The sequence below is a fragment of the Muscardinus avellanarius genome (genome assembly GCF_963383645.1).
Source record: "Muscardinus avellanarius genome assembly, chromosome: 10".
Lineage (NCBI taxonomy): Eukaryota > Metazoa > Chordata > Mammalia > Rodentia > Gliridae > Muscardinus > Muscardinus avellanarius.
The window spans coordinates 12644490-12671925 of record NC_137796.1 but is presented as its reverse complement, the minus strand read 5'-3'; the positions used below and the strand labels follow the sequence as shown (position 1 = coordinate 12671925).

General features: G+C 45.0%; 1 protein-coding gene across 5 annotated transcripts; it reads right to left on the bottom strand.

The window, feature by feature from the left end:
- Window positions 1-835: 835 nt before the first annotated feature.
- Window positions 836-26842, bottom strand: LOC308269084 (ATP-dependent RNA helicase DDX19B; the record flags this gene model as incomplete). Of its 5 annotated transcripts, none has more annotated exons than XM_080704230.1 (12): window positions 836-897; window positions 1143-1334; window positions 1811-1973; window positions 3953-4190; window positions 4535-4712; window positions 6996-7110; window positions 9066-9168; window positions 11662-11754; window positions 12055-12190; window positions 13339-13392; window positions 14751-14799; window positions 26771-26842. In XM_080704230.1, the coding sequence occupies 12 exons, from the start codon at window positions 26840-26842 to the stop codon at window positions 836-838; spliced, it is 1455 nt and encodes a 484-aa protein (XP_080560356.1). The 5 variants fall into 5 exon arrangements, with proteins under 5 accessions (XP_080560356.1, XP_080560360.1, XP_080560358.1 ...); XM_080704234.1 differs by lacking the exon at window positions 26771-26842 and adding an exon at window positions 23551-23618; XM_080704231.1 differs by lacking the exon at window positions 26771-26842 and adding an exon at window positions 23551-23607 and having other exon boundaries at window positions 867-892.
- Between the last annotated feature and the right edge of the window lie 594 nt (window positions 26843-27436).

Here is a 27436-nt window from a genome sequence, read left to right as displayed (position 1 = left end):
TGGGGCTACCTTGAGGCTGGCCATTAGAAACCTCACAGCAATGGTCACTGGTCAGCATTTATTTGCGTGGAGTAAGAGCCAAGGCAACATAAAGATGCTGCAGGGGTCAGTGAAACCAGGTTTTCTGGCAAGCTAAGGCTACTACTGGTTCTCCATGGTGACTTCTTCACGGGACCTGCTCACGCACAAACAAAGACTCAAAAATTATCCAATATACACTAGACACAGATCCAGTGTGCTGAATGGAACAGGTGCTGTCCTGAGAAACACACAGGTCCCAGAGCCTGGCACTTTGTCCATCATAGTGAATCCCTTCTGGGTGTGGGCGTTAGGACAGAGGGGCTGGCAAAATACAGATACGCTTCTCCGCACCGAGCCCAAAGCAACAGCGCCCAGGCCTACTTTACCGCCTCCAGACGATGCTGGTGTTGACCACCTATGTGGCGTGGGGCTTTTTCCTCTTCTATTCTGTCACTTCCACAAGACTAGAGGCTAGAGCACACACTCAAAGCCAGAGAAGAGGCAGGGCTTATTAAGGGGTCCTGGGTAAGTAATGAGCCACATCTAGATTGAGGAAAACGCTGGCCAAAAATTGATGGAATTTCCAGAAGGTAAATTTCTGTGCATTCATGCCTAATCCTCCAAAGTTGTGTAAACACTTTCTCTACCATCCCCCATCATTTGCACAAATTTTTGTCAAGTCCAAACGTAATTGAAATGAGGTAGGTAGTTTCTCCACTGGTGCCTTCGTCCTTGGGTGACCAGCGAGGCCTGTGTCGGGAAAGCACGAGGCTCCTGTGCAGGGCAGCGCCCAGGGCGGCCGAGGTGGAGCTGCTCAGTTGGCTATTTTCTCAATCTCGTCCAAATCATCTGTGTCCAGTCTTTCTATCTTCTTATCTGGGGGAAATAAAGATTGGAAGGAGATTAACACAGGTGTGCATGGAGACGCAGCCGGGCACCGCTCAGGACGGCACCGCAGGGAGAGGGAAGCCAGGCCCCTGCCCGAGAATGGATCGCGGGCCACCGTGAGCCTCCAGCGACCTCCAAGGCTCCCGAGCCTGAGCGGGCTGCAGGCCCGAGCGCACCAGCGGTCACGCAGCGCCCCTCCCCCACCCCACTCTGGCAAGGCGCCGGGGACTCACTAAAATGCTCCTGGATTCTGTTGAGGATGTTCATGCTGTGCTTGCTGTCCACCATGTTCACCGCCAGGCCTCTCTTGCCAAAGCGGCCGGTGCGCCCGATGCGGTGCAGGTAGGTCTCGTTGTCCGGGTTCCCGTCCTTGTCCACGGGGAGATCGAAGTTGATGACCACGGACACTTGTTCAACGTCGATACCTGCACACAGGGGGATGCGGGTAGAGGCGGAGGCCGGGAGGCGGAGTCTCCGTCGCCCAGTCTGCGCGCACACCCCACCCGCTGTGGCTGGAGGCAGAGGCGGGCGGCCACCCCTGGGACGAGCCACAGGAGGGCGCGCACAGGCCTGCGCAGAACCCGGGGAAGGCACACAACCCTGGCGGGCTACGAAAAGCTACGAAGCCAGAAGCCAGTCTCTGCCGCACACGAGTACCTAGGGACACGGTGGACACTGGGTGGCCCGGGAGGAGCCGGCTCCATCCTGAGCAGGCAGAGCCCGGCTCCACCGAGGCAGGCTCCCGGCCCTGGCCAGTCCCTGCCTCCCACGGGAAATCCCGGCTCTCCTAGAAAGGACCTGCCCACCCACGCCCCACCTCCCGAGCCCGGGCCGCTGCAGAGGAGGGCCTCTCTTGCTAACAGGGCGGCGCCGAGCCTGGCACTCCAGGGCCGTCCCTCACCGCGGGCGCACACGTTGGTGGTCACCAGAACCTTCTCCTTGCCCTCTCGGAAGCGCTCGATCACCGCAGCCCTCTGCTCCACCATCATCTCGCCGCTCAGCAGCGCCACCTGGTGGCCTTCTTTGGAGAGCTCCGCAGCCAGCCAGCTAGCTGTTTTGCGGGTCTGAAGTAAAAATAATTTTTTTTACTTACTTTTTTTCTATGTTTATGGCACTGGGGATTGAACCCAGGGGCATTCTACTACTTACTGAGGCTGTCCTCAAACCTTCGATTCTCCTGCTCAGCCTCCCAGGTATAGGGATTACAATCACGCACCACCATGCCCAGCGTGTTTTTTTTTTTTTTATTCTTTTTGTCCTATTTTATTATTTACTTTGGAAATAGGGTCTCACTAAATTGCTGAGGCTATGAACCTGTGATCCTCCTGTCTCTCTTCCAAGTACTGGAAGTACAGGCATGTATCTCCACACTTCTTTGTGGGGTTTTTTGTTGTTGTTGTTGTTCTTTTTTTGTGCTGCTGGGGGTGGAACCCAGGGGCTTTCTACCTCTGGGCAACACTCCCAGACCTATTTTCTATCTTATTTGGAAACAGGGTCTCACTAAGTTGCTGAGAGCCTCACTAAGCAGCTGAGGCTGGCTTCGAACCTGTGCGATCCTCCTGTCTCAGCCTCCCAAGCGTGGGGATTATAAACATGAGCCACCACTCCTGGCTCCTTTGTGTTTTAAATTAAGAGACTCTGGGGGAGGGGGGATACTTGCAAAAACATAGCTGGCTGCCATTAAAATAAACAAAAGTCCAGATGTGTTCTGTAAGCACGTTAGTCTTCAAATTTCTCATGTAGCCCTGCATGGTGGCACACCTTTATAATCCTAGTTCTTGGGAGGCTGAGAGTAAGATCTTCAGCCGGCCTCAGTTTTTGGTGAGGCCTTCCACAACCTGTTTCAAAATAAAGAATAATAAATAGAGCTGGGGGTGTAGCTCAGAGGTAGAATGCCCCTGGGTTAAATCCCCAGTACCACAAGGGGGGGAAAATCTCATCTATAATTTTAGCCATAATTTTTTTTTTGGAGGGGAATAGTTGCCCCCCTCCCGCATGGATAATGGGGACCGATCGGGCTCCCACATGCTAGGTAAGTGCTCTACCACTGACCTACAATCCACGCCTTTAAAAATTTTTGTTTTAGCCGGAGCCGGGCATGGTGGAGCACACTTGTATTTCCAGCATTTGGGAGGCTGGGATTATAAGCGTGCATCACCATGCCTGGCTTAAATAGTCTATATTCTTTCTTTCTTTATTTATTTTGGTGATACTAGGGATGGAACCTTTCAACCTCCAGGCTACACTCCCAGACCTATTTTATATTTTATTTGGAAACAGGGTCTCTTAAGCCAGCAAGGCTGGTTTCGAACCTCCTGTCAAATAGTCTATATTCTATTTATTTATTTATTTATTTATTTATTTTGGTGGTACTGGAGTTTCTGGAAATCCTTCTACCTTCGGGCTACACTCCCAGACCTGTTTTATATTTTTTATTTGGAAACAGGGTCTCTTAAGCCAGCGAGGCTGGCTTCGAACCAGCGCGATCCTCCTGTCTCCGCCTCCCAAGCGCGGGGATTACAAGCGTGTGCCACCACACCCGTCAAATAGTCTATATTCTTAACGTTCAATATCTGTTTTATTGGATATTATTTGGGTTTTGTCTTCAAGCCATTTCTAAGACGTAGGATCAAAGATTCTTCATATTCTTCCTTTTAAAACTCAAGAATCTAGCCGGGCGTGGTGGTGCACGCTTGTAATCCCAGCACTTTGGAGGCTAAGACTGGAGGATCACTGTTCGTGGACAGCATCAGCTACTTAGTGAGGTGCTCTGCAACTTAGTGAGACCCTGTTTCAAAATAAAGAATAAAAAATAGGGCAGGAGGTGTAGCTTGGTTGAATACTCCTGGGTTCCATCCCCAGAACCGCAAAAAAATAAAATACAGTAAAACTCAAGAATCTAAGAGACTATACCCAGGGAAAGATGGAGATGACTGTCATATCTTTTATTTCTAATTTCACACTGAGAATCTGGACCTCCTCAGCACAGAGGTAGAGCCGGCTGGGAAGGGGTGGGCGGGCCAAGGCCGGCAGCCGTACTCACATGGCAGAAGATCATGGCCTGAGCGATGGTGATGGCCCCATACAGGTTGCACAAGGCCTGGAACTTCTCGTCTCTGTTGTTACACAGCACGTAGTACTGCTTGATGGTGTCCAACGTCTCCTCCTCGCGCTTCAGTTTGATAATGTTGGGGTCTGGGACGACTTTCTGGGCAAACTGCCACACGGAGTCTTCGAAGGTGGCAGAGAAAAGCAACATCTGGCAGTTCCTGGGCAGCATCCTGCAAGGCGAGGCCCAGGCACGTCACATGACCCCAGGTTTCCACTGGAAGTCGCAGAAGCACAGCCTCCCCAGCTGGGATGGGCCGCAGCCTCAGCAGGCAGCGAGGCAGGACAGAGCACCGGGGGTGGGAGTTGGGGGGGTGAGGAGGAAGAGGAGGAGGAGAGGACCCAGAGGGGCACAAGGGGGCGGGGTGGCAAGGCCCCGGGTCTCCTTTCTCCACGCAGCCTGGGAGTATGCTCAGTGCTGACGTGGGAACGGCCTCTCAGAGCGGTGCTGCTGTGGGCTGCATGCGGGACCCGACAGCAGCCAGAGGGTCTGCTCTCCCCCGGCGCCGGCTCTCACCTCTGGATGCGGATGCTCTGGTCCTGGTGGCCCTGAGTCGCTATCATCACGTCGGCCTCATCCAGCACGAATACCTTGATCTTCTTGGGGTCGATGAACCTGAGCTTGGAGCACCAGTCCAGGACGGTCCCCGGGGTGCCGATGACGATCTGCTCGCTGACCTTCTGACCTCTTTCCACTGTGGAGACGAGATGCTTTCTGTGGGTATTTCAAAGGCAAAGCCAGCTCTCCTCTCTGATATATATCCTAAAGCTACTTCCTATCCTTTGCTAATGTTGTTTTGTTTGCTTTTTTTTAATTTTTCAGTTCTGGACACAGAACTCAGGGCCACATATTCTGGCAAGTACTCTACCTGTGAGCTCCAGCCATATCCCTGTTTTAATATATATGTATATATATTTTTAACTAGGGATTTAAACACAAGGACATTGTACTGTCAAGCTACATGCCAGCCCTATTTTTTAATTTTTTATTTATTTTTTGGTGGTACTGGGATTCCTGGAAACCCCTCTACCTCCGGGCTATACTCTCAGACCTATTTTATATTTTTTTATTTGGAAACATGATGTCTTAAGCCAGCACAGCTGGGTTCGAACCTGCACAATCCTCCTGTCTCCGCCTCCCAAACACAGGGATTACAAGCGTGCGCCACCACACCTGGCTAATTTTTATTTTAAGACAGGGTCTTGCTAGGTTGATTATAGTCTCGCTACTTACTGAGACTGTCCTTGAACCCGCAAATCCTCCTGTCTCAACCTCCCAAGTACTAGGATTACGGGTGTGTGTCACAATACCTGGACTACTTTTAACTTTTTTGTGTGTTTGTGTGTGTGTGTGTGTGTGTGTGTGTGTGTGTGTGTGTGTGTGTGTATAACTGGGGATTGAACCCAGGGGCATTCTACCTCTGAGCTACACCTCTAGCCCTATTTTTTTTCTTTATTTTGAAAGAGGGTCTCACTAAGTAGCAGGGGGCCTCTTCATTAAATAGGTGAGGCTGGCCACAAACCTGGATCCTCCTGTCTCAGCCTCCCAAGTACTGGGATTACAAGCCTGCAGTACAACACCCAGCAGCTCTATTTTTTAAATTTTGAGAAAGGTCTATATTGCCCAGGCTGGCCTCCACTTGTGATCCTCCTGCCCAGCCTCTTAAATAGCTAAGATCATAGGTATGCGCCACCATGCACAGCTGTGTGAATATTTCAAGTACACATTAGGTATCGCTATAGTATTTAATGGACACACAGACAAATAAGATAAAAATATAATGGAAGCCGGATGTGGTGGTGCACACTTGTAATCCCAGTGTTTGGGAGGCTAGACAGGAGGATCGCACAGGTTCAAAGCCAGCCTCAGCTACTTAGTGAGGCTCTCAGCAACTTAGTGAGACCTTGTTTCCAAATAGAGCATAAAGTTCTGGGAGTATAGCCCAGAGGTAGAAAAGCCCCTGGGTTCCACCTCCAGTACCACCAAAAAAAAAAAAAAAAAAAAAAAAAAAATTATATATATATATACTTAAAAATAAAGAATTATGATGTGTACAATTTACTTACAAATGGTTCAACGAACATGTACATACATGTATGCCTATATATATAGATATATATGTACATACATATTACCAATACACATATATATTATATAGATAGATAGAAGTTGGTGTGGTGGTGCACACTTGTAATCCCAGCATTTGGGTAGCTGAGACAGGAGGATCGTGGTTTGGAACTCAGTGAGACCCTGTTTCAAAATAAAGAATAAAAAATAGGGCTGGGGTGTAGTTGGAGGTAGAATGCCCCTAGGCTCCATCCCAATACTGCAAAAAAAAAAAAAAAAAAAAGATAGATAGATAAAGGAAATATGGCAGAATGGCAGAATATTAAGTTTTGAATCTAGGAAAAGAGGACACATGTGTTCATGGTACGTGTGTGTGTGTGTGTGTGTGTGTGTGTGTGTGTGTGTGGCACTGGAGACTGAACCCAGAGGCATTCTATCTCCAGCTAAACCCCCAGGCTGATTTTATTTATTTGGAAACAGTGTCTCCTAAGTTGTAGAGGGCCTAAGTTGTCAAGGCTTGCTTCGAACCTTCGATCTTCCTGTCTCAGCCTCCCGAGTACTGTGATTATGAGCTTGCACCACCACATCCTGCTCATTGTATTTTTTTTTTTTTTTACGGTACTGGGGATAGAACCGTATTCTATCTCCGGGCTACACCCCCTGCCCTATTTTTTATCCTTTATTTTGAAACAGGGTCTCACTGAGTTGCAAAGGGCCTCACTAAGGAATAGCTGAGGCTGTCCTCCAACCACGATCCTCCTGTCTCAGAATCTCAAATGCTGGGATCACAAGTGTACACCACCACGCCTGGCTTTCATTATACTAATTTAACTACTGAGAATGTTTTAAAAATTTTCAAAATAAAAACAAATGATTAGGTTAATGATTCAGAGCACATACTAATACTCACATTTGTTGCCTCGAACAGCATAAGCTAGCTTCAGTTCAGGGTAAAATTTTCCCATCTGTTCAATCACTTTTCCTGTTTGAAGGGCGAGCTCATATGTTGGAGAGAGGCATAGACACTGTTAGGAAGAATACAAAATGAGTAATCAAAACAAAATCTTTTTTTGTTAAGGGAAATTCCCATTAGAATTACATCATTCCAGCCAGGTGTGGTGGCGCACACTTGGAGACAGAAGGATCACGGTTCTTGAACAGCCTTAGCTACTTAGTGAGGCCCTTTGCAACTCAGTGAGACCCTGTTTCAAAATAAAGAATATAAAATGGGGCTGGAGGTATAAGTCAGAAGTTGAATGCCCCTGGGTTAGCCGGGCTTGGTGGCGCACGCTTGTAATCCCAGCGCTTGGGAGGCTGAGACAGGAGGATCGCACAGGTTCGAAACCAGTCTCAGCTACTTAGTGAGGCTCTCAGCAACTTAGTGAGACCCTGTTTCCAAATAAAATATAAAAATAGGTCTGGGAGTAGAGCCCGGAGGTAGAAAGCCTCTGGGTTCCACCCCCAGTACTGCTAAAAAAAAAAAAAAAAAAGAATGCCCCTGGGTTGCAACCCCAGTACACACACACACACACAAAAAAAGATTTAAGTCATTCCTCACCAGCTGAGATGGAAAGAACATGTATATTAAAGTGTACACCACACCAGGTGTGGTGGTGCATGGTTCTCAAGCCAGACTCAGCAACCCAGTGAGACCCTGTTTTAAAATAAAAAATAGCCAGGTGTGGTGGTGCAAGCTTGTAATCCCCGCTCTTGGGAGGTGGAGACAGAAGGATTGCACTGGTTCAGAGCCAGCCTCGCTGGCTTAAGAGACCCTGTTTCCAAATAAAAAAAGTATATAAAAATAGGTCTGGGAGTGTAACCTGGACGTAGAAAGGCTTCCAGGAACCCCAATACCACCAAAAATAAAAAAATAAAAAAATAAATAATAAAATATGAAATCAGAGAACTACATGAACATAGGCATACCCATGTTCATAGCAGCACAGTTTGTAATAGCCAAAATATGGAACCAACCTAGATCTCCATCAACAGATGAATGGATTGCAAAATTATGGAAATACACACAATGGAATTCTATTCAGCTATAAAGAAAAATAAAATAATAGCATTTGCAAGAAGATGGAAGGAACTAGAGAACATTATGTTAAGTGAGATTAGTCAAGCACAGAAAGAGAAGGGACATATGTTTTCTCTAATATGCCCAAGCTAGGGAGTAGTGGTAATACCAGAGGGACTCCAGATGATGGAGGGGAAATCTCAGCAAAGCTAGAATGGAAGGATAGGAGAGGAAGAAAGCTGAGGTTGTTCAATGGAGGAGCTACATTCAAATATGTGTGATAGCATAAATACAACATGGTTAACCTGGACACTCTCTATTGGAGGGGAGCGGAGGGGGAAGGGCATGAAGCACAATGTAAATGTACAGCACTCTCAATATGTTCCACTTATGAAAAAATAAAAATTAAGAAAAAATTTTTTAAAAATTAGAAGCTGAGGTTGTCTGCAAACCGTAATCCTTGGGTCTCAGCCTCCTGAGTGCTGAGATTAGAAGCGTGCGCCACCACACCCAGCTACCCTTTGATTCTTTAAAGCGCTCCAAAATTTCTAATAGATGTCAATTGGAGAAAAAAAGAGGTCAAGCCTGTCAGCGCTATCCCAGGACTTGTAAACCATGAGAAATAGAATACAATTTTTATTACCACTGAAAGATTGACCATGTTGTTTGTGCTCGAGTTCTAGCCTGGAGATACAGCTCAGTGGTAGAACTCCTGCCTAGCATGGGTGAGGCCCTGGGGTTTAGTCCCCAGAACTATGCAAATCAACGAAAGAAAGAAAGAAAGAAAGAAAGAAAGAAAGAAAGAAAGAAAGAAAGAAAGAAAGAAAGAAAGAGAAAGGAAGGAAGGAGAGAGGGAGGGAGGGAAAAGAAATAAAAGGTACTAACATAGCTAGGCTTTTACTCCATAAAATGGACCCCCGTCTAGCTACATATTAGTGATGAGCAGTCTCGCCAAGCCCTTACCTGAGGGTACCTGTCTGCAGGTTCTAGATGGCTGAGCATCGCCAGCACGAAAGCAGCTGTTTTACCAGTACCAGACTGAGACTGAGCAATTAAATTCTGTGGGCTGTACAAGAACACAGACTGTTTAGGAGCTTAAATGTCAAGCAAGTTTTAACTTAATAAAAACGAACAACAAAGCTTAAAATATAAGCATTTAAATCGGGTGCAGTGGCCCAGCACACCTATAATCCCACCAGCTTGATAGGCTGAGGCAGGAAGTTCACCAGTTCAAGGCCAGCTTCGGCAAGTTAGCAAGAACCTATCTCAAATACAAAATCAAACCTAGTGGTGAGCGCCTATAATCCCAATACTCGGGAGTCTTAGGAGAATCACAGGTTCCAAACTAGCCTTGAAACTTAGCAAGATCCTGACATCCTAGTGAAGACTTGTTTCAAATTTCTAAAAAGGCTGAGGGTAGCCACATATGGTGGCACATCTTTGTAATCCCAGTACTTGGGAGGCTGAGACAGGAGCAACTTGTGAGGCCCTCCGTAACTTGTGAGACTCTGTTTCAAAATAAAATATAAGAGCCGGGCGTGGTGGCACATGCTTGTAATCCCCGCGCTTGGGAGGCTGAGAAAAGAGGTTCACATAGGTTCAAAGCCAACCTCAGCTACTTAGTGAGGCTCTCAGCAACTTAGTGAGACCCTGTTTCCAAATATAATAGAAAATAGGTCTGGGAGTATAGCCCGTAGGTAGAAAGCCCCTTGGTTCCACCCCAGTACCACCAAAAATAAATAAATAAATAAGAGCTGGGTGTGTTGGCGCACGCTTGTAATCCCAGCGCTTGGGAAGCTGAGACATGAAGATCATACAGGTTTGAAGCCAGCCTCAGCTACTTAGTGAGGCTCTCAGCAACTTAGTGAGATCCTGTTTCCAAAACACTATAAAATAGGTCTGGGAGTATAGCCTAGAGTTTGAAGGCCCCTGGGTTCCACCCATAGTACCACACACACACACACACAAAAAAAAAAAAAAAAAAAAAAAAAAAAAAAAAACCAACCAACAACAGTATAAAATAGGTCTGGGAGTATGGCTCAGAGGTTTAAAAAAAAAAAGCCCCTGGGTTCCACCCTCAGTACCACAAATAAAACAAAACAAAAATAAAATAGGAGCTGGGTGTGGTGGTGAACCCTTGTAATCCCAATATTTGGTAGGGTGACTGGAGGATCTCCGTTCATGGCCAGCCTCAGCAACTTGGTGAGGCCCTCCATAACTCAGTGAGACACTGTTTCAAAACAGAGAATAAAAAATAGGGCTGAGGGTGTAGCTTGGAGGTTGAATGCCCCTGGGTTCCATCCCCAGACTCACAAAAATGAATAATACATACATAAATAGAGCTGGAGGTGTAGCTAAGAGAGAGAATGCCCCTGGGTTCAATCCCTGGTAATTAATTAATTAATTAAGAAATAGAGCTGGAGATATAGTTCAGTGGTAGAACACCCCTGGGTTTGATCCCCAGTACCATGAAACAAAACAAAAACTCCAAGAGTATTTAAACTTCATTCATAAAGCCGGGCGTGGTGGCGCACGCTTTTAATCCCCACACTTGGGTGGCTGAGACAGGAGGATCGCACGGGTTCAAAGCCAGCCTCAGCTACCTAGTAAGGCTCTCAGCAACTTAGTGAGTATAAAATAGGTCTGGGAGTATAGCCCGGAAGTAGAAAAGCCCCTAGATTCCAACCTCAATACCACCAAAAAAAAAAAAAAACTTCATTTATAGAAGCAGACCTTGGATTCAATAGCAAAATTAACTAGATTCACAAGTACAGAAACTACAGAGAGAAGATTTTATGGTGGGATTTGAAACACTCCCTATCTTTACATAGCAGCCAGTAATTACTATTTTTTTTTTTTTTTTATGGTACTGGAGATGGACCCAGGAGCATTCTACTGCTGAGCTACACCTCCAGCTCTATTTTTATTCTTTATTTTAAAACAGGGTCTCACTGAGTTACAAAGAACCTAAGTAGCTGAGGCTGTCCTCGAACCATGATCCTCCTATCTCAGCATCCCAAATGCTGGGATTACAAGTGTGCGCCACCACAACCGGCTCCTATTTTTAACTATTTATTTATTTATTCTTTGCGGGTCTGGGGATAGAACCCAGGGGCATTTTGACCTCCGAGCTACACCTCCTGCCCTATTTTTTATTCTTTATTTTGAAACAGGGTCTTACTAAGTTGCAGAGGGCCTCACTAAGTAAGTAACTGAGGCTGTCTGTGAACCTCGATCCTCCGGTCTCAGCCTCCCAAATGCTGGAATTACAAGCGTGCGCCACCACGCCTGGCTGAACCCTGCCCTTTTGATGGTTTGTTTTTTGCTTTTAAACAGGGTCTTGCTAATTTGTTTATATGCATATAAATAAAAACTCTTGAGGTCTCTACTCCAAAATACTAATCGTATGGGGGAGGGAGACTACAGATTTCATTTTCTTATTTCTCATTGTTTTCCAACTTATCTTCAAAGAGCATGTATTACTAGCATAATTTTTTTAAATACATTCTTTTAAAAATAGAAAATTAAAAATGGAATAGAGCTGCGTCAGTATACATACGGTTCAGCAAGCATCAAAGGCAATGCATTCTCTTGTATTTTGGATGGACGGTTGAAACCCATGGCATAGACTCCCTGGAGAAGCTGTGGTTTCCTAGGAAAACCATAACAATAAAAGTAATAGACTCTCTGATTGAGGAGCAACCAAGTATCTGGGAGACTTTTTCTTCTTTTTCACTGTTATAGTTTGTAACTGACAATAACTTAGTTGAACACAATGTGTATGTAGCTAAAGCTTTACATATTACCTGAATATTTTACTTAACAGCCCAAAGCAGCTAAATCGTTATTAACTTCTTAATGGCTAAAAATGTTTTGCTGTATGATAAGAAAATGTATAGAAGGTCAGGATCTCTATGTTAATGTAAGAGTCAGAAAGTAAATAAATACTCACAGCCGGAGCTCCTCGAAGGACTTCACCGAGTAGAGGGGGGAGTTGGGGTCCCGCTGCAGCACTTCCACCTGGTTCGTGTTGTCCACAAGGTTGCTTCTGATGAGCTTGTTGAGTAGAGACTGGGCGGCTCTGTCCTCTGTCAGGAAAAAGGCAGCAAGGATTTTTGGTGCTTTGTTTGTGTACTGGGGGGGTGAACCCAGGGGCATTGTACCTTAGAGCCACAGCCCCAGCCCTATTTAATTTTTTTCTTTTTTTCTTTATTTGAAATAGGATCTTACTAAGTTGCAGAGTGCTGTGCTAAGTTGCTAAAGCTGGCCACAAACCCGTGATCTTCCTGTTTCAGCCTCTCAAATACTGGGCTTGCAAGCCAGGTGTGGTGGCACATGCTTGTAATCCCCGTGCTTGGAAGGTTGAGACAGGAGGATCGCACAGGTTCAAAGCCAGCTTCAGCTACTTAGTGAGGCTCTCAGCAACTTAGTGAGACCCTGTTTCCAAATAAAATAGAAAATAGGTCTGGGAGTACAGCCTAGAGGTAAAAAGTCCCTGGGTTCCACCCCCAGTACCACTAAAAAAAAAAAAAAAAAAAAGATGCTGGTTTAAAATTTCTTTTATAATGTCCTGTATAGGATAATCATTCAGAGAGTATTTCCTGGTGCTATTTAAGTTCACTAGCTGTTCCATGTAAAATTTCTCTAAAATGCAAACCATTAAAATTCTTTCACCTATTAACAAATTAAATTGAACTTTTATTCTAGCACTGACCCTTGTTAAAGTCAAACCAAGCTGAGTATAAAAATGAAATCTCATAACAACCTATTTGTGTGTGCGTGGGGGGGTACTGGGAACCTAACTCGGGACACTCTACCACTGACCGATACCCCCTTTTTTTTTTTTTTTTTGGTGGTACTGGGGTTGGAACCCAGGGTTATTCGACCTCCGAGCTACACCTCCAACCCTATTTTTTATTCATTATTTTGAAACAGGGTCTGAGTTGCAGAGGGCCTCACTAAGTAGCTGAGGCTGTCTGCGAACCGTGATCCTCCGGTCTCAGCCTCACAAATGCTGGGATTACAAGCGTGCGCCACCACACCCAGCTCTCCAAGTCCATTTTTATTTTTATTTTTATTTTGAAACAGGGTATGGTTACATTGCTAAGGCTGGTCTTGAACTTGTGATCCTCACGTCCCAGCATCCCAGTATTTGGGATTACAGGTGTGTGCCAGAAACCAGAAACCTAGTTTCTTAGAATGTAGAGTCTCGTCTTTATAGCTAAGGCTGTGTTACCTTTCTCTTCTTCATCTGTCTTCTCTGCATTAGCATTGGTCTTGACGACAGCACCTTTATCAGACACAAAGTGGCCGTCATTCACAATCACATCCCATACCCCAGAGCTGAGACAATTCAAATTCTAGGACACTCGAAATGTAAAGGCCGGAAGAGCAAAAAATAAGGAAACCAACCCACTACTCAAATGCTCCATTGTACACCCCCAGCCCTACTTTGTATTCTTTATTTTGAAACAGGGTCTCACTGAGTTGCAGAGGGCCTCACTAAGTAGCTGAGGCTGTCCTCGAACCGCGATCCTCCTGTCTCAGCCTCCCGAATGCTGGGATTACAAGCGTGCACCGCCACGCCCAGCTCTACATAACATTTTGAAACTCTTGACTATATTCAATTCTTTTCTAAGTCCCTTTACCCTATCTCAAAAACCAATACTTATTTCTCTCATAGTATCAAAAATTCTGAATAGAGATAGTTACAATAGGAGTGATCAGAAACCTCCCTGAGGCTCAAAGAATATCTGCGCAAGTCATGTTGTCACTATGTGAAGAGTGTCATTAAGTTCTCTGTACATAAATTATTAACAGAAATGCACACACAGTGTTGTAGCTACTTTAAAATGTATAGAAAAGCCTGTGAGTGAGGCAGATGCTATTTTCACACACCCCCCCTTAAATGTTTTCTTTCTTTCTTTTTTGGCAGTGCTAGGGATTGAACAGGGGGAATCATACATTAGGCAAGTGCTTTATCCTTGATTTTTTACCTTAGATTTTTTTTTTTTATAGATAGTTCAGAATAATTGGAACAAGTAAAAATTTCAGGCTGCTCATTCTTTTGTGTATCTCATTCCAACTTGAGGCCAAATTTAAAAAGCAACAAATAATCTTTGGCAGCATAGTCCTATGGTGAATAATGAATGTAATAATTCCTAAAGCAATTAAATATTCTGATTCTGTTTCTTTTTCCTTTTTTTGTTACTGGAGATTGAACACAGGGGCATTCTACCCCCATATTACACCTCTAGACTATTTATTTATTTATTGGCACTGGGCATTGAACCCAGAGGTATTCCACGTCTGAGTTATACTCTCAACCCCTTTTATTTCTTAATTTTGAATTAGGGTCTAAGTTGTTAAGGGTCTTAGTTGCCGAGGATGTCCCCAAATCTGTGATTTTCCTGTTTCTGCCTCCCAAGTATTGGGATTACAGGCATGTGTCACCACACCCTGCAATGTGCACATTCTTCTAAGTCTCCTTGATTCTATGATCTACTTCATTGTTCCCAAATCAAAGGAATGCCAAAATCTGCCAAGGCTATCTGGTATAGATAAAATTCTATTTTCAGATAGTTGTTAACCAAAACAGAAATAGTAAGGAAATCACATTTGTTTTTAAACTAGCTTTTAGTTACTCACCATTGGCATCTGGTTTGATTTTCTCTTCCTTAAGATGCAAGTTGCTCAACTAAATGGAGAATATGGGGAGGGGAAAGTGTCAGGAAACTTGCTTATGAGGTTTTGACTCAATAGAGCCCTAATGCGAGAAGGGCGAGAAGAGCTACTCTGAGGAAGCAGCCGCCAGGTGTACTCCTTAGGGATGGCTCATGAGGTTGTTCTGCAGGGTTCCTTTTGCTTACCAAACAACACTTCCCATAAATGCAGCCCTGGAAAAAACGATTATGCAGCAGCAAAATCCACACTTCCTATTTACAGTCTCTGAGAAGCATAACCTGTGATTTGCTGAATGCTGGCTACAAAGCCTCTCTCGGGGGTATCCCTGCACTGTCATTCTGTCATGTTCTAAACAGGGGGATGGCTAGAGACTGGAAAACGCAGTCACACTCGGGAGAACATCAGGCTGGACGGGCCTGGGGCAAAGCTTCTGAGGGGCGACTCAGTTACGCCTCAGGACGGTCTAGCCAGAGCACTGCAGCACGCTCAGAGCAGCCGCACGCTCGAGTCCCGCTACGCAGTGTCTCAAAGAGCAGTCTTTATTTCCCTCAGAGCACCAACAATCCATTTTAACTGGGAAAAGCCCGGAGCATAGTGGCACACGGTGTAATCGAAACACCTACCATGCTGAAATACGAATAAAAAGGAATGCATTCGGGAGGCTGAGACTAGAGGATCGTGGTTTGTGGACAGCCTCAGCTACTTAGTGAGGCCTTCCGCAACTCAGTGAGACCCTATTTCAAAATAAAGAATTAAAAATAAGGCAGGAAGTGTAGCTCGGAGGTCGAATGCCCCAGACCCGCCCCAAAAAAAAGGAATAAAAAGGAAGAGACAGATCAGAGAAACATTTCCATAAAGAAATTGAACTTTTCAATTCATAAATGAATTGAACTTTTATATATATAAAAAAACTATACCTGGGCGTGGTGGCATATGCTTGGGAGGCGGAGACAGAAGGATCACGCAGGTTCGAAGCCAGACTCACTGACTTAAGAGACCCTGTTTCCAAATAAAATGTAAAATAGGTCTGGGAGTGTAGCCCAGAGGTAGAAGGGTTCCATCCCCAGTACCACCACCAGAAAAAAAAAAAAAAAACTATCAATAGAGCAGTATTTGGAGATAGGGGCATGCTATAATCCTACCTACTCAAGAGGCTGAGAAAGGAAAATCACAAGTTTGAGGCTACACTGGGCAATTTAGCTAAATCTTTTCTCTAAAATAAAGAGGAATGAGAATATAGCTCAGTGGCAGAGCTAGTGTATGCAAGACCCTGGGTTCAATACCCAATTCTGCAAAACAAAACAAATCTTGGAAATTTAGGGATTAGGCAGGATTTAGCTCTTCTAATAGAATGAAAATACCTAATGACAAAGATTATTTCTATATTTCAATCTAGTACAGTACAGGTACACTAGTCATAAAATATTAAGTGGAACTTAAAGTATCATCTAGTAAAAAGTAGAGTGAAAATCACCACAATGTAATGGTTATTTCATAAACCACCATCAGGTTCTTCATGTCCTGAGATTCATTTTTATCTATATCAAAGAAATACACAGAGCCAGGCGTGGTGGCGCACGCTTGTAATCCCAGCATTCGGGAGGCTGAGACCGGAGGTTCACGGTTCATGAACAGCCTCAGCTACTTAGTGAGGCTCTTTGTAACTCAGTGAGACCCTATATTAAAGAATAAAAATAGGGCTGGAAGCTGGGTGTGATAATGCATGCTTGTAATCCCAGCATTTGGGAGGCTGAGACCAGAAGATCGGGGTTCACAGACAGCCTCAGCTACTTAGTGAGGCCCTCTGCAACTTGGTGAGTCCCTGTTTCAAAATAAAGAATACAAAGCCGGGCGTGGTGGCACACGCTTGTAATCCCAGCATTCAGGAGGCTGAGGCCAGAGTATTGCAGTTCTCGGACAGCCTCAGCTACTTAGTGAGGCCCTCTGCAACTTAGTGAGACCCTATTTCAAAATAAAGAATAAAAAACAGGGCAGGGGTGTAGCTTGAAGGTCAAATACCCCTGGGTTCCAGCCCCAGACCCACACACACACAAAAAAAAAGGGCTGGAGGTGTAGCTCAGAGATAGAATGCCCCTGGGTTCCATCCTCAGTACTGAAAAAAAAAAAAAAAAGCAAAAAGAGAAAGTAAAGTGGGAAGACAGGAATAATAATAATAATAATAATAATAATAATAATAATAATAAAAACTGTTGAATAGGTGTTTAGTTGGGAATAGAAGAGCTACAGAACAGTTCTATTCATGGAATCTAACAGAAAATTTCTGAAAATTTGTCTGCTTTGGGGTTGGGGAGAGAGAAGAAAAGGGGGATACACATTGGAGAGACCAGCCAGAAAGAAAATTGCCAAAAAGAAATCATCATAAAGCAATGAAAAAAATCCTTCATTAATTCTTAAGGACAGAGACTATACTATCTAGTACTCAAGGAAGAGAGAGAGAAAGGGATATGACTATATGACTTACTAGCAATATTTAGAGGAGAAAAGTTAATAATATTTGTATGGTGATAAATATTTCCGACTTAAAATAAATAATAGGGTGCCGGGCATGGTGGCGCACACTTGTAATCCCAGCATTTGGGAGGCTGAGATAGGAGGATGGCGATTCACAGACAGCCTCAGCTACTAAGTGAGGCTCTTTGCAACTCAGTGAGACCCTGTTGCAAAATAAAGAATAAAAAATAGGAGGCTGGGTATGGTGGCACATGCTTGTAATCCCAGCATTCAGGAGGCGGAGACTGGAGGATCACAGTTCCCGGACAGCCTCAGCTACTTAGTGAGACCCTTCACTACTCAGTGAGACCCTGTTTCAAAAAAAATAAAGACTAAAAAAAAGGACTAGGGTGGAGTGTGGAGGTAGAATGCCCTGGGTTCCATCCCTAATACTGCAATAAGAATAAACAAACAAATAAATAGAATGACAGGATAAAGGTATAATAAAATTAGTGAGGTATAAATGAAGCTTAATTAATTTTGAAGCTGGGCGTGGTGGTGCACGCTTGTTATCCCAGCATTTGGGAAGCTAAAACAGGGGGATCTCGCCAGTTTCAGCTACTTAGTGAGGCCCTTTGCAACTCAGTGAGATCCTGTTTCAAAATAAAGAATAAAAATAGGGCTGGAGGTACAGCTTGGAGGTAGAATGCCCCTGGGTTCCATCCCCAGTACCGCAAGAAAAAAAAAAAAAAAAAAAGTGAGTTTGAAATATCCATTACTATGAAGCATTTTGTATGTGTGTGTGTGTGTGTGTGTGTGTGTGTGTGTGTGTTACTAGGGGTGAAACCCAGAGGCTTTCTACCTCCAGGCTACACTCCCAGACCTATTTTTATACTTTCTTGGAAACAGGGTCTCACTAAGTTGAGAGCCTCACTCAGTAGCTGAGGCTGGCTTCGAACCTGTGCGATCCTCCTGTCTCAGCCTCCCAAGCGCTGTGGCACCACGCCCGGCTATAAAGCATTTTAATTCAACCATAAAAGGACAATCAGTGAAAAAAGACTCATTCTTTGTTGATATATTGTTCAAATAGAAGTTAACATGGTAAAACAAAATGTATAGGAAAAGTTACTACCACTAAAGTAAAAAAAAAAAAAAACAATAAGTGTTGCTTTTTATTTTAATGTGTCAGGATCCTGAACACTGAGCAGAATGTAACAACAAACTCAAACCACAGTTGGCCATAAAGATTTTTGTTTGTGCAATATGGACTGAACTCTCAGGGGCATTCTACATTCATCATTCATCATTCATTCATTCATTCATTCATTCGGTACTAGAGACTGGACGGGGCATTCTATCTCTGAGATACACCCTCAGCAATATTTTATTTTTTATTTGGAAACAGGGTTTCAATAAGTTGCAGAGGGCCTTACTATGTATCAGGCTGACCACAAATTGCTTGCAATCCTCCTATCCCAGCCTCCCTAGTACTGGGATTACAAGCAAGTACCACCATGTCCAGCAACTTCTTTTTAAAAATTACTTTTTAGCTGGGTGTGGTTGGGCACACTTGTAATCCCAGCATTCGGGAGGCTGAGACCAGAAAATCACGTTTCGCAGACGGCCTCAACTGTCCTCTGAAACTTAGTGAGACCCTGTTTCAAAATAAATAAAAAATAGGGCAAGGGGTGTAGCTCGGAGGTCGAATGCCCCTGGGTTCCATCCCCAGACCCGCATTAAAAAAAATTACTTTTTTAGCCAGGTGTGGTGGTGCACGCTTATAATCCCAGCATTTGGGAGGCTGAGACAGGAGGACTGTGGTTCGCAGCCAGCCTCAGCTACTTAGTGAGGTCCTCTGCAACTCAGTGTGACCTTGTTTCAAAATAAAGAATTTTTAAAAAATAGGGTTAGAGGTGTAGCCTGGAGGTAGAACGCCCCTGGGTTCCATCCTCAGTACGCAAAAATAAATAATGTTTTAAATTACTTTTTGTTGTTGTATTGGGAATTGAACTCAGGGGCATTCTATCTCGGAGGTATACCCACAACCCTATTTAATTTTTCTTTTTTTGTGTTTGGTTCTGGGGTTCTGGGGATTTAATTTTTTTTTTTTTTTTTTTTTTTGGTGGCACTGGGGTTCCTGGAAGCCCTTCTACCTCCGGGTTACACTCCCAGACCTATTTTATACTTTTTATTTGGAAACAGGGTCTCTTAAGCCAGCGCAGCTGGCTTCGAACCTGCACGATCCTCCTGTCTTAGCCTCCCAACCATAGGGATTACAAGCGTGCGCCATCATGCCCAGCTGGGGATTGAATTTAAAGGCATTCTATATCCAAGCTACATACCCAGCCTTATTTTACTCCTATTTTGAAACAGGGTCCCACTAGGTTGATGAGAGTCTCACTACTTGCTGAGGTTGTCCTCAAACCTGCAATCCTGTCTCAGCCTCCTAAATCCTGGGATTACAAGTGAATGTCACCACATCTGGCTCTAATTTTTTACTTTGAAACAGGATCTCACTAAACTGCAGAGGCTCTCACTAAGTTGCTGAGGGTGGTTTCCAACCAGTGAGCCTCCCAATTACTGGGTTTACAAGTGTGTGCCTTTTATCTCTTTATTTGGACCAAAAGGGCAAAAGCAATTTCTCTTGTGAAGCCATGGAAAATCATTTTGAAATCCCGGAAACTAATCAAAAGGCAAATCAAAGGAACCACTCGTGTTTTCCGAGTTGCCCAAAGCCCTGCTCTTTTTCTTCTTCCAGTACTGGGGATGAACTCAGGAGCGCTGTACCTCTAAGCTACACCCCCTCCCCTTTTAAGTCTTTTTTTTTTTTTTTTTTGAAACAGCGTCTGAGTTGTAAGGGGTCTCGCTAAGTAGCTGAGGGCTGTCTGTGAACCACGACCCTCTGGCCCCAGCCTCCCAAATCCTGGGATTAACAGCGTGCATCACCATGCCTGGCCAAAGCCCTGCTCTTATATAGCCACGTTCCCAATGCTTTCCAGATTTTAAGCTGTTTAAACAACCAGACAAGGTGGTCCACACTGTAAGCCTTGGGAGGCTGCTACAGGGGATCACGGGTTTGTGGCCAGGCTCAGGAACTTAGTAAGGCTCTCTACAACTTAGTGAGACCCTGATTCCTACAAAAAAAATAAGAGCCAGGCAGGCTGGCACACACCTGTAATCCCAGTACTCAGGAGGCTGACACAGGAGGATTACAGGTTCAAAGCCAGCCTCAGCAATTTCATGAGGCTCCAAGCAACTTGGTGAGACCTGTTTCCCAAAATATAATATAAAAACTGAACCAGGCATGATGGTGTACACTTGTAATCCAGTACATGGTAGACTGAGACAGGATGATTGCAGGTTCAAAGCCAGCCTCAGCTACTTAGTGAGGCCCTCTACAACTTAGTGAGACCATGATCCCAATAAAATAGGGTTGGGGATGTGGCTCAGTGGTACAATGCCCTTTGCTTTAATCCCTAATATGACAAAAAAAATAATACTTATAAATAATAAAAATAAGGCTGGGGTAGCTTGGAAGTAGATTGTCCCTGGGTTCAATCGCCAGTACACACACACACACACACACACACACACACACACACACACACACACGAGACCCTGTTCCAAACAAACAAAAGGATAAGAGGTACAACTTGAAGAATGGCCTTGGGTTCAATCCCCAGTACCACACACACAAAAATGTGTATGTATGTAAGTATGTGTGTGTGTCTATGTATTGTGAACTACACACTTTTATGCTTTGTGGTACTGAAGGTCGAACCCAGGGACACTCCCAGCTCTTTCTATTTTGAGACAAAGTCTCACTAGGTTGCAAGGCTGGTCCCTCGTATGCCAATCCTCCTGCTCAGTATCCCAAATGGCTGGGGTTCCAGGCCTGCGCCAGTGTTCCCAGCCTTTCTTTTCTTTCTTTCAGGTAGGGACCTCTGTGTTGCCTAGTCTGGCTGTCTGGCTGTGAACTTCTAGACTCAAGTAACCCTCCTTCCTCAGGCTCCTGAGTAGCTCATACTACTGGCATGTATCACTTATGCCTGGATTCACATTTTCTGAATTTTATAGACAGATGATTTTCCAATTCAGAAGGGGAAAAACAAGTCACATCTGAAACCAGAAGGGTCTCAAACATCTCAACAAAAAATGCAGAAATCTCTCCGGGTGTGGTGGTGCACGCTTATAACTCCAGCATTTGGGAGGTTGAGACTAGAGGATCACAGTTCATGAACACTCTCAGCTACTTAGCAAGGCCCTTTGCAACTCAGTGAGACCCTGTTTCAAAAGTAAAGAAACTAAAAAAAATAGGGCTAGGGTGTAGCTCGGAGGTACAATGCCCCCCAGTACTGCAAAAAAAAAAAAAAAAAGCAGAAATCTAGAAGACAGAAGAACAATGCCCACCAGTTGGGGTGGGGCATCCTGAGGTAAAGCAATTGGCAGAGTCTGGGGCTGAACTGGTAATAAATACCAGGCCTTCTACTTCCCAGCAAGACCCTCTTGTCCACTCCCATCCTTTTATTTTGAAACATGATCTCACTAAATTGCCGAAAGTCTCATTAAGTTGCTGAAGTTGCCCTCAAACATGTGATCCACCTGTCTCAGCCTTTCGTGTACTAGAAATACAGGAGTGTGTCACCCTGCCCTGCAAAAAATAAGATTTTCATTTTGTTTTGTGGGACATTCTACTTTGTGCTACATCCTAGCCCTATTCTTTATTTTGAAACAGGGTCTCATTAAGTTGCAAAGGCCTCACTAAGTTGATGAGGCTGACCGTGAACCTGCGGTCCTCCTGCCTTAGTCTCCCAAGTACTGGGATTACAAGCGTGTGCCACCACACTGGGTGAAAAATAAGTTTTATAGAAAAGTAAAAGTATAGATGGGAGAAGATGAAGCATGCCTAGCATGTCTATTATCCCAGCTCCTTGGGAGATTGAGGCAGGAAAGCTGCAAGTTCAAGGTCAGCCTAGAAAACGTAGCAAGACTTTGTTTTTTTGGTGCATTATAGTCTTACATAAGGTAAGTCATGTTGACAGTGACATACGTGCACACGGCACTTGTAGCAGGACTCTTAAAATATAAAATAAAAAGAGCTGGGGATGTAGCTCAGTGGTAACATCAAGGTGTTCAACCCCCAACATCACAAACAGAATAAAAGTGAAAGTATTCATGACTTAATATAAACAGATTACTGATCTAACTAAAATTACAATATTATTAAAAATGGGGTATGGAAAAGCATGCTGTGTGGTAGGGAAACAAGATGAAGGAAAAAGTCAAAATTAATAAATACTTAAGTTTGCCAGGCGTGGTGACGCACGCTTGTTAATCCCAGAGCTTGGGAGGCTGAGACAGGAGCATCGTGCAGGTTCGAAGCCAGCCTCAGCTACTTAGTGAGGCTCTCAGCAACTTAGTGAGACTCTGTTTCCAAATAAAAATATAAAATAGGTCTGGGAGTATAACCCGGAGGGAGAAAGCCCCTGGGTTCCACTCCCGGTACCACCAAATAAATAAATAAATAATTAAAAATTTAAAATTAAAAAAATAAAAAATACTGAAAACTGAGAATCCAGTAAGTAACGCAATAAACATGTTATTTAGGGAACAAGGACACTATCAATCAGTTTTCAAGAAAAAAAAATGTAGTTACTTAAGGGGAATATTTGCAGGAACCACTGTCTTTATGACAATTTCTCTTTAAACTATGTGCATTCATAAGTTTATCAGGTATTTTTTAAAAATACAAGTCCTGAGCCAAAATACTCTTTCTCTTTAGAAGTTAAAAAAAAAAAAAAGACAAAGTTCTTGTTCCAAAGGAAATCACATAAATATTCACTAACAGAAGTAGGTTCAAAGCCCCACCGGAATCTAGGATGTTTAGAAGGGAGAAATTAATTCTACATAGTAATGTTTAACATACTTGTCTTCTCTGTATTAGGATCAGAAAAGAATACAAAATTCAGCATATCGGGAGAGGATTTACTAACTGCCATGACCCAGCCTCACACATCTGGAGGCAGAGAATAACATGATACGTGGGGAATGCAACGCAGAGTGCTGGGCGCTGTCTACATCGATCCTGACTCCGGAAGACGGGCACGGCCGGGCGCTCTAGGTACGGAGTCCCCCACCTGCACCAAGGCGAGGGCAGAGGTGAACAAAGCCGCTCAGGGCCCAAGCCCAGGCATCCCCTACCGGTGCGCGCAGCGGCCACCTTACGGAGGGTCCTTTCCCAGGGACCAAGCCCACGGCCAGAGCTAGTCTCTTGATCCTCTTTTTTGGGGGGAGGAGGCTGAAGCCAACTCACCGACTCAGCCGCCGCTTCCTGCTCGTCCACTGCCAGGGCCCAAGAATCAGTGGCCATGGTCTCGGCGCGGGCGGACGCAGGCGGCGGCCGACTGGGGGTCCGGGCGAGCCGGGTTCCAGCCCCTCCGAGGGAAAGCAGGAGCGCCCACTGGGGCCGGAAGCGGCGCGCGGCACTGACGTCGGAGCGGCGCCGCCTCCCGGTCCCCTTGGCGCTGGGTTCTCCCCCTCTGACCCAGGCGGGGGTCCCGCATCCCGCACCTCTCGCCACTCGAGCTCTGTAAGCCAGTCTTACATGCTTAAACTCTGGGCAGCCGACTCTCCGACGAAAGAACGAAATCAGGGTTCCCGCCCAGCACAGTGGCTTAGAAAACGTCAATATCGACTGAATATATCCAAACAGAAAACCATTACAGATATTCAAATGCACAAACATTCAGATAGCTGATGCGCATTTTGGGTTGATAATTTAAAATGTCCAGATGGTCGGGCGTAATGGCACACACTAGTAATCCCGGTACTTGGGAGGCTGAGACAGTAGGATCGCAGGTTCAAGGCCAGCCTCAGCTAGTTAGTGAGGCCCTTTGCAACTTAGTGAGACCCTGTTTCTAAATAATCTAAATAAAAACCGGGTAGAATGCTCCTGAGTTTAATGCCATGCGCGCGCACACATACATCCAGGTGTTGTCAACCGGCCCTGTGAAACATTCCCTTTGGTTAAGGACTTGTCCCAGGGGCAGGGATCCCAAGCCACTGACTGGAATTTAGCTTTGAAAGTAAGGCAGAGGCTGGTGAAAAGTGCCCGGTGGCACCTCGGAGACGCAGAAAGAGCAGGTTTGTGGAAATCAGACACAGAAATTGACAAGAGCAGCTGAAGGAGCAAAAGATGACTTGAGAAGTTAGGTGCCTGGGTTACAAGCCCGACTGCCTATGTGAGAGTTGTGTAATTTTTATTTTGGGGGATAATTCTTTTAAGGGGGAAACATCTTGAGACTCCCCCTGTACTGGGAACTGAACATAGGGGCATTCTATTCTAAAAGGGTTTGGGTATCCAAGCTATACCCAAACCTATTATTATTATTATTATTATTATTATTATTATTTTGCAGTACTGGGGATAGAACCCAGGGGCATTCTACCTCCGAGCAACACCCCCAAGCCATATTTTTTTAAATTTCAAAATAGGGTCTGAGTTGCAAAGGGCCTAAGTAGCTGAGGCTGTCCGTGAACTGTGATCCTCCTGTCTCAGCCTCCCAAATGCTGGGATTACAAGCATGCACCACCAAGCCTGGCTTTATTTTTTGTTTTGAAACAGGGTCTTGATAGATTGTTGAGAGTCTTGCTAAATTGCTGAGGCTGGCCTTAAAGCGGCAATCTTCCTGTCTCAGCCCCCAAGCACTACGATTACAAGCAGGTGCCACCAAGCCCAGGTTATCTTGGGCTTTAAAAAGAGGTAACAGACATACAGAACAAGCGAGAGACTTGTTTTCCCGTAACGAGAATCAAATGGGCCTCTTTCCTTCCTTGTTTCTTCCCTAGAAAGATGATAGGAAGGATTGTATATAGAAGGTTCCATTTGTGCAACAAAACAAAATAAAACCCAAACATACATATATGTTTTGTTTACACAAAAGAAAAGATAGAAGATACACACAAAACTGAGAACAGGGCTGATTCTAGAGAGAGGGACTCAAAGAATAGGGGGAAAGTAGACTTTGTTACTTTATGCTCTCAAAAGATTTCTCATTGTGTGCCTTTTCCTTTTAAGATTTTATTCCAGAGGAACAAGAAAGGGAATAACAAATACCTGGGTTCCCACCACAGGACTTAAGAAATAAAACAATTAAGGTCAACTGATTGCCGGTCGAGGTGGTCACACCTGTAATCTCAGTACTTGTGAGGCTGAGACAGGAAGATTGCAGGTTAGAGGCCGGCCTCCACATTTAGGGAGGCCCTCAGCAAACTTAGCAAGACCTCGTTTCAAATTAAAAAATAAAGCCAGGTGTGGTGGCTCATGCTTGTAATCCCAGTACTTGGGAGACTGAGACAGGAGAATCGCAGGTTCGATGACAGCCTCAGCCAAGTAGTGAGACCCTGTTTCAAAATAAAATAGGGCTGGGGGTGTAGCTCAGAAGTAAAATGCTCCTGAGTACCACACAATCCCCTGTACCACACAGAAAGAAGAAAGGAAGAAAAAATAGACTGTGGATACAGCTTGAAGGTAGAATGTTCCTAGGTTCAATCACTAGTAGCACCACCACCAAAAAAAAAAAAAAAAAAAAAATTCAACTGAGCTGGTCATGGTGGCCATACCTGTAATCTCAGCTATTTGGGAGGCTGAAGCAGAAGAATTGCAAATTTGAGGCCAACCTGGAAATTTGGCCAAATTATGGTTCAAATAAAAAATAAGGCGTTTGGGGGCAGCCACTGGCTGGGAATGTAGTTCGGTGGAAGACAGCTTGGCTACCATGTGCGAGGCAATGGGTTTGATCCCTAGCATGGCATTAAAAACAAAAAACTTCAAGCTGGGCGTGGTGGCGCAGGCTTGTAATTCCGTCATTTGGGAGGCTGAAACGGGAGGCTCTCGGTTGGCAGACAGCTTCAGCTACTTACTGAGGTCTTCTGCAACTCAGTGAGACCCTGTTTCAAAATAAAGAATAAAAATTAGGGCTGGAGGTGGAGCACGGAGGTAAAACGCCCCTGTCTTCCATCCTCAGTACTGGAAAAACAAACAAACAAACAAAAAAACTTCAGTTGAGTCCCCCTCTATACCCATCCCAAGAGACAGCAACTATTCCGAATTTGTTCATCCTTCCTATACTCACTTTGCCATGTTGTCATTTTTTCTACTAGAGCAAAAAATATATAAATATATATTTTAAAAATAAGCATCAACATACATACACGAGGAATAAAGACTCCAGCTAAGAAAACCTGGTACCCAAGGTGTTAAGTGGGGAAAGGGCACTTGGGTTTGAATTCAGCCTCCTGCATTTGGTCCCAGGGGCTTTAGGCAGCCTTAGTTTTCCCTGAAGTCCTGGTCAGCACCCACTATATTCTACGAGATGCCAAAGCTAAGCCCTTGGGCCCAGTGCCCGGCTCACAGCGAAGGCTCAAAGAATATTAGCTATGAGGACTCCTTTGCCCGCCCCCAAAGAGTAGGGGAGAGGACACCGCCTCCATGTGGAAAAACAAGGTCTGTTCCTACCCTCCCAGATACTCACACCGCCCACCGGCAGGGCGAGTGGCAACCGTCCCCGGGCTCGGCCTCGGACACGGCCGGCAGCCCAGGCCATCGCTGCTCAGCATGGCGGTTACGCTCCCCCAACCGCCGCCTCTAGCCCAGGCCACGCTCAAACCTCATTGGCTGAGACCTGGAAGCTGGTTCCGCTCAGCCAATCCCCTGCGCGGATGGGACAGCACTGGCGCATGCGTCCCAGGTACTGGGGGGGGGGGGGTCCTGGAGAAGAGCTACTGGCCCCCAGAGCTTGTGTATGGAACTATTTGTTGGTGAATGTTTGGCTCTGTGACCCTTTGGAACTCTAGAGTGAAGATGTGTTTTTTTCGTTGGTTTTTGTTTGTTTCATGATGATCTTCAGGGACTAACACATATGATTCACACATTTGGTGAATAAATAGATGAGGAATACCCATTCCCTCCGGTAAATCAAACTTTTAAATAAAAGTCATGGCGGGCGTGGTGGCGCACGCTTGTAATCCCCGCGCTTGGGAGGCGGAGACAGGAGGATCGCGCAGGTTCGAAGCCAGCCGCGCTGGCGTAAGAGACCCTGTTTCCAAAAAATATAAGATAGGTGTGGGAGTGTAGCCCGGAGGTAGAAGGAACCCCAGTACCACCAAAAAAAAAAAGTCCTTGCTTCTTGTATTTGCAG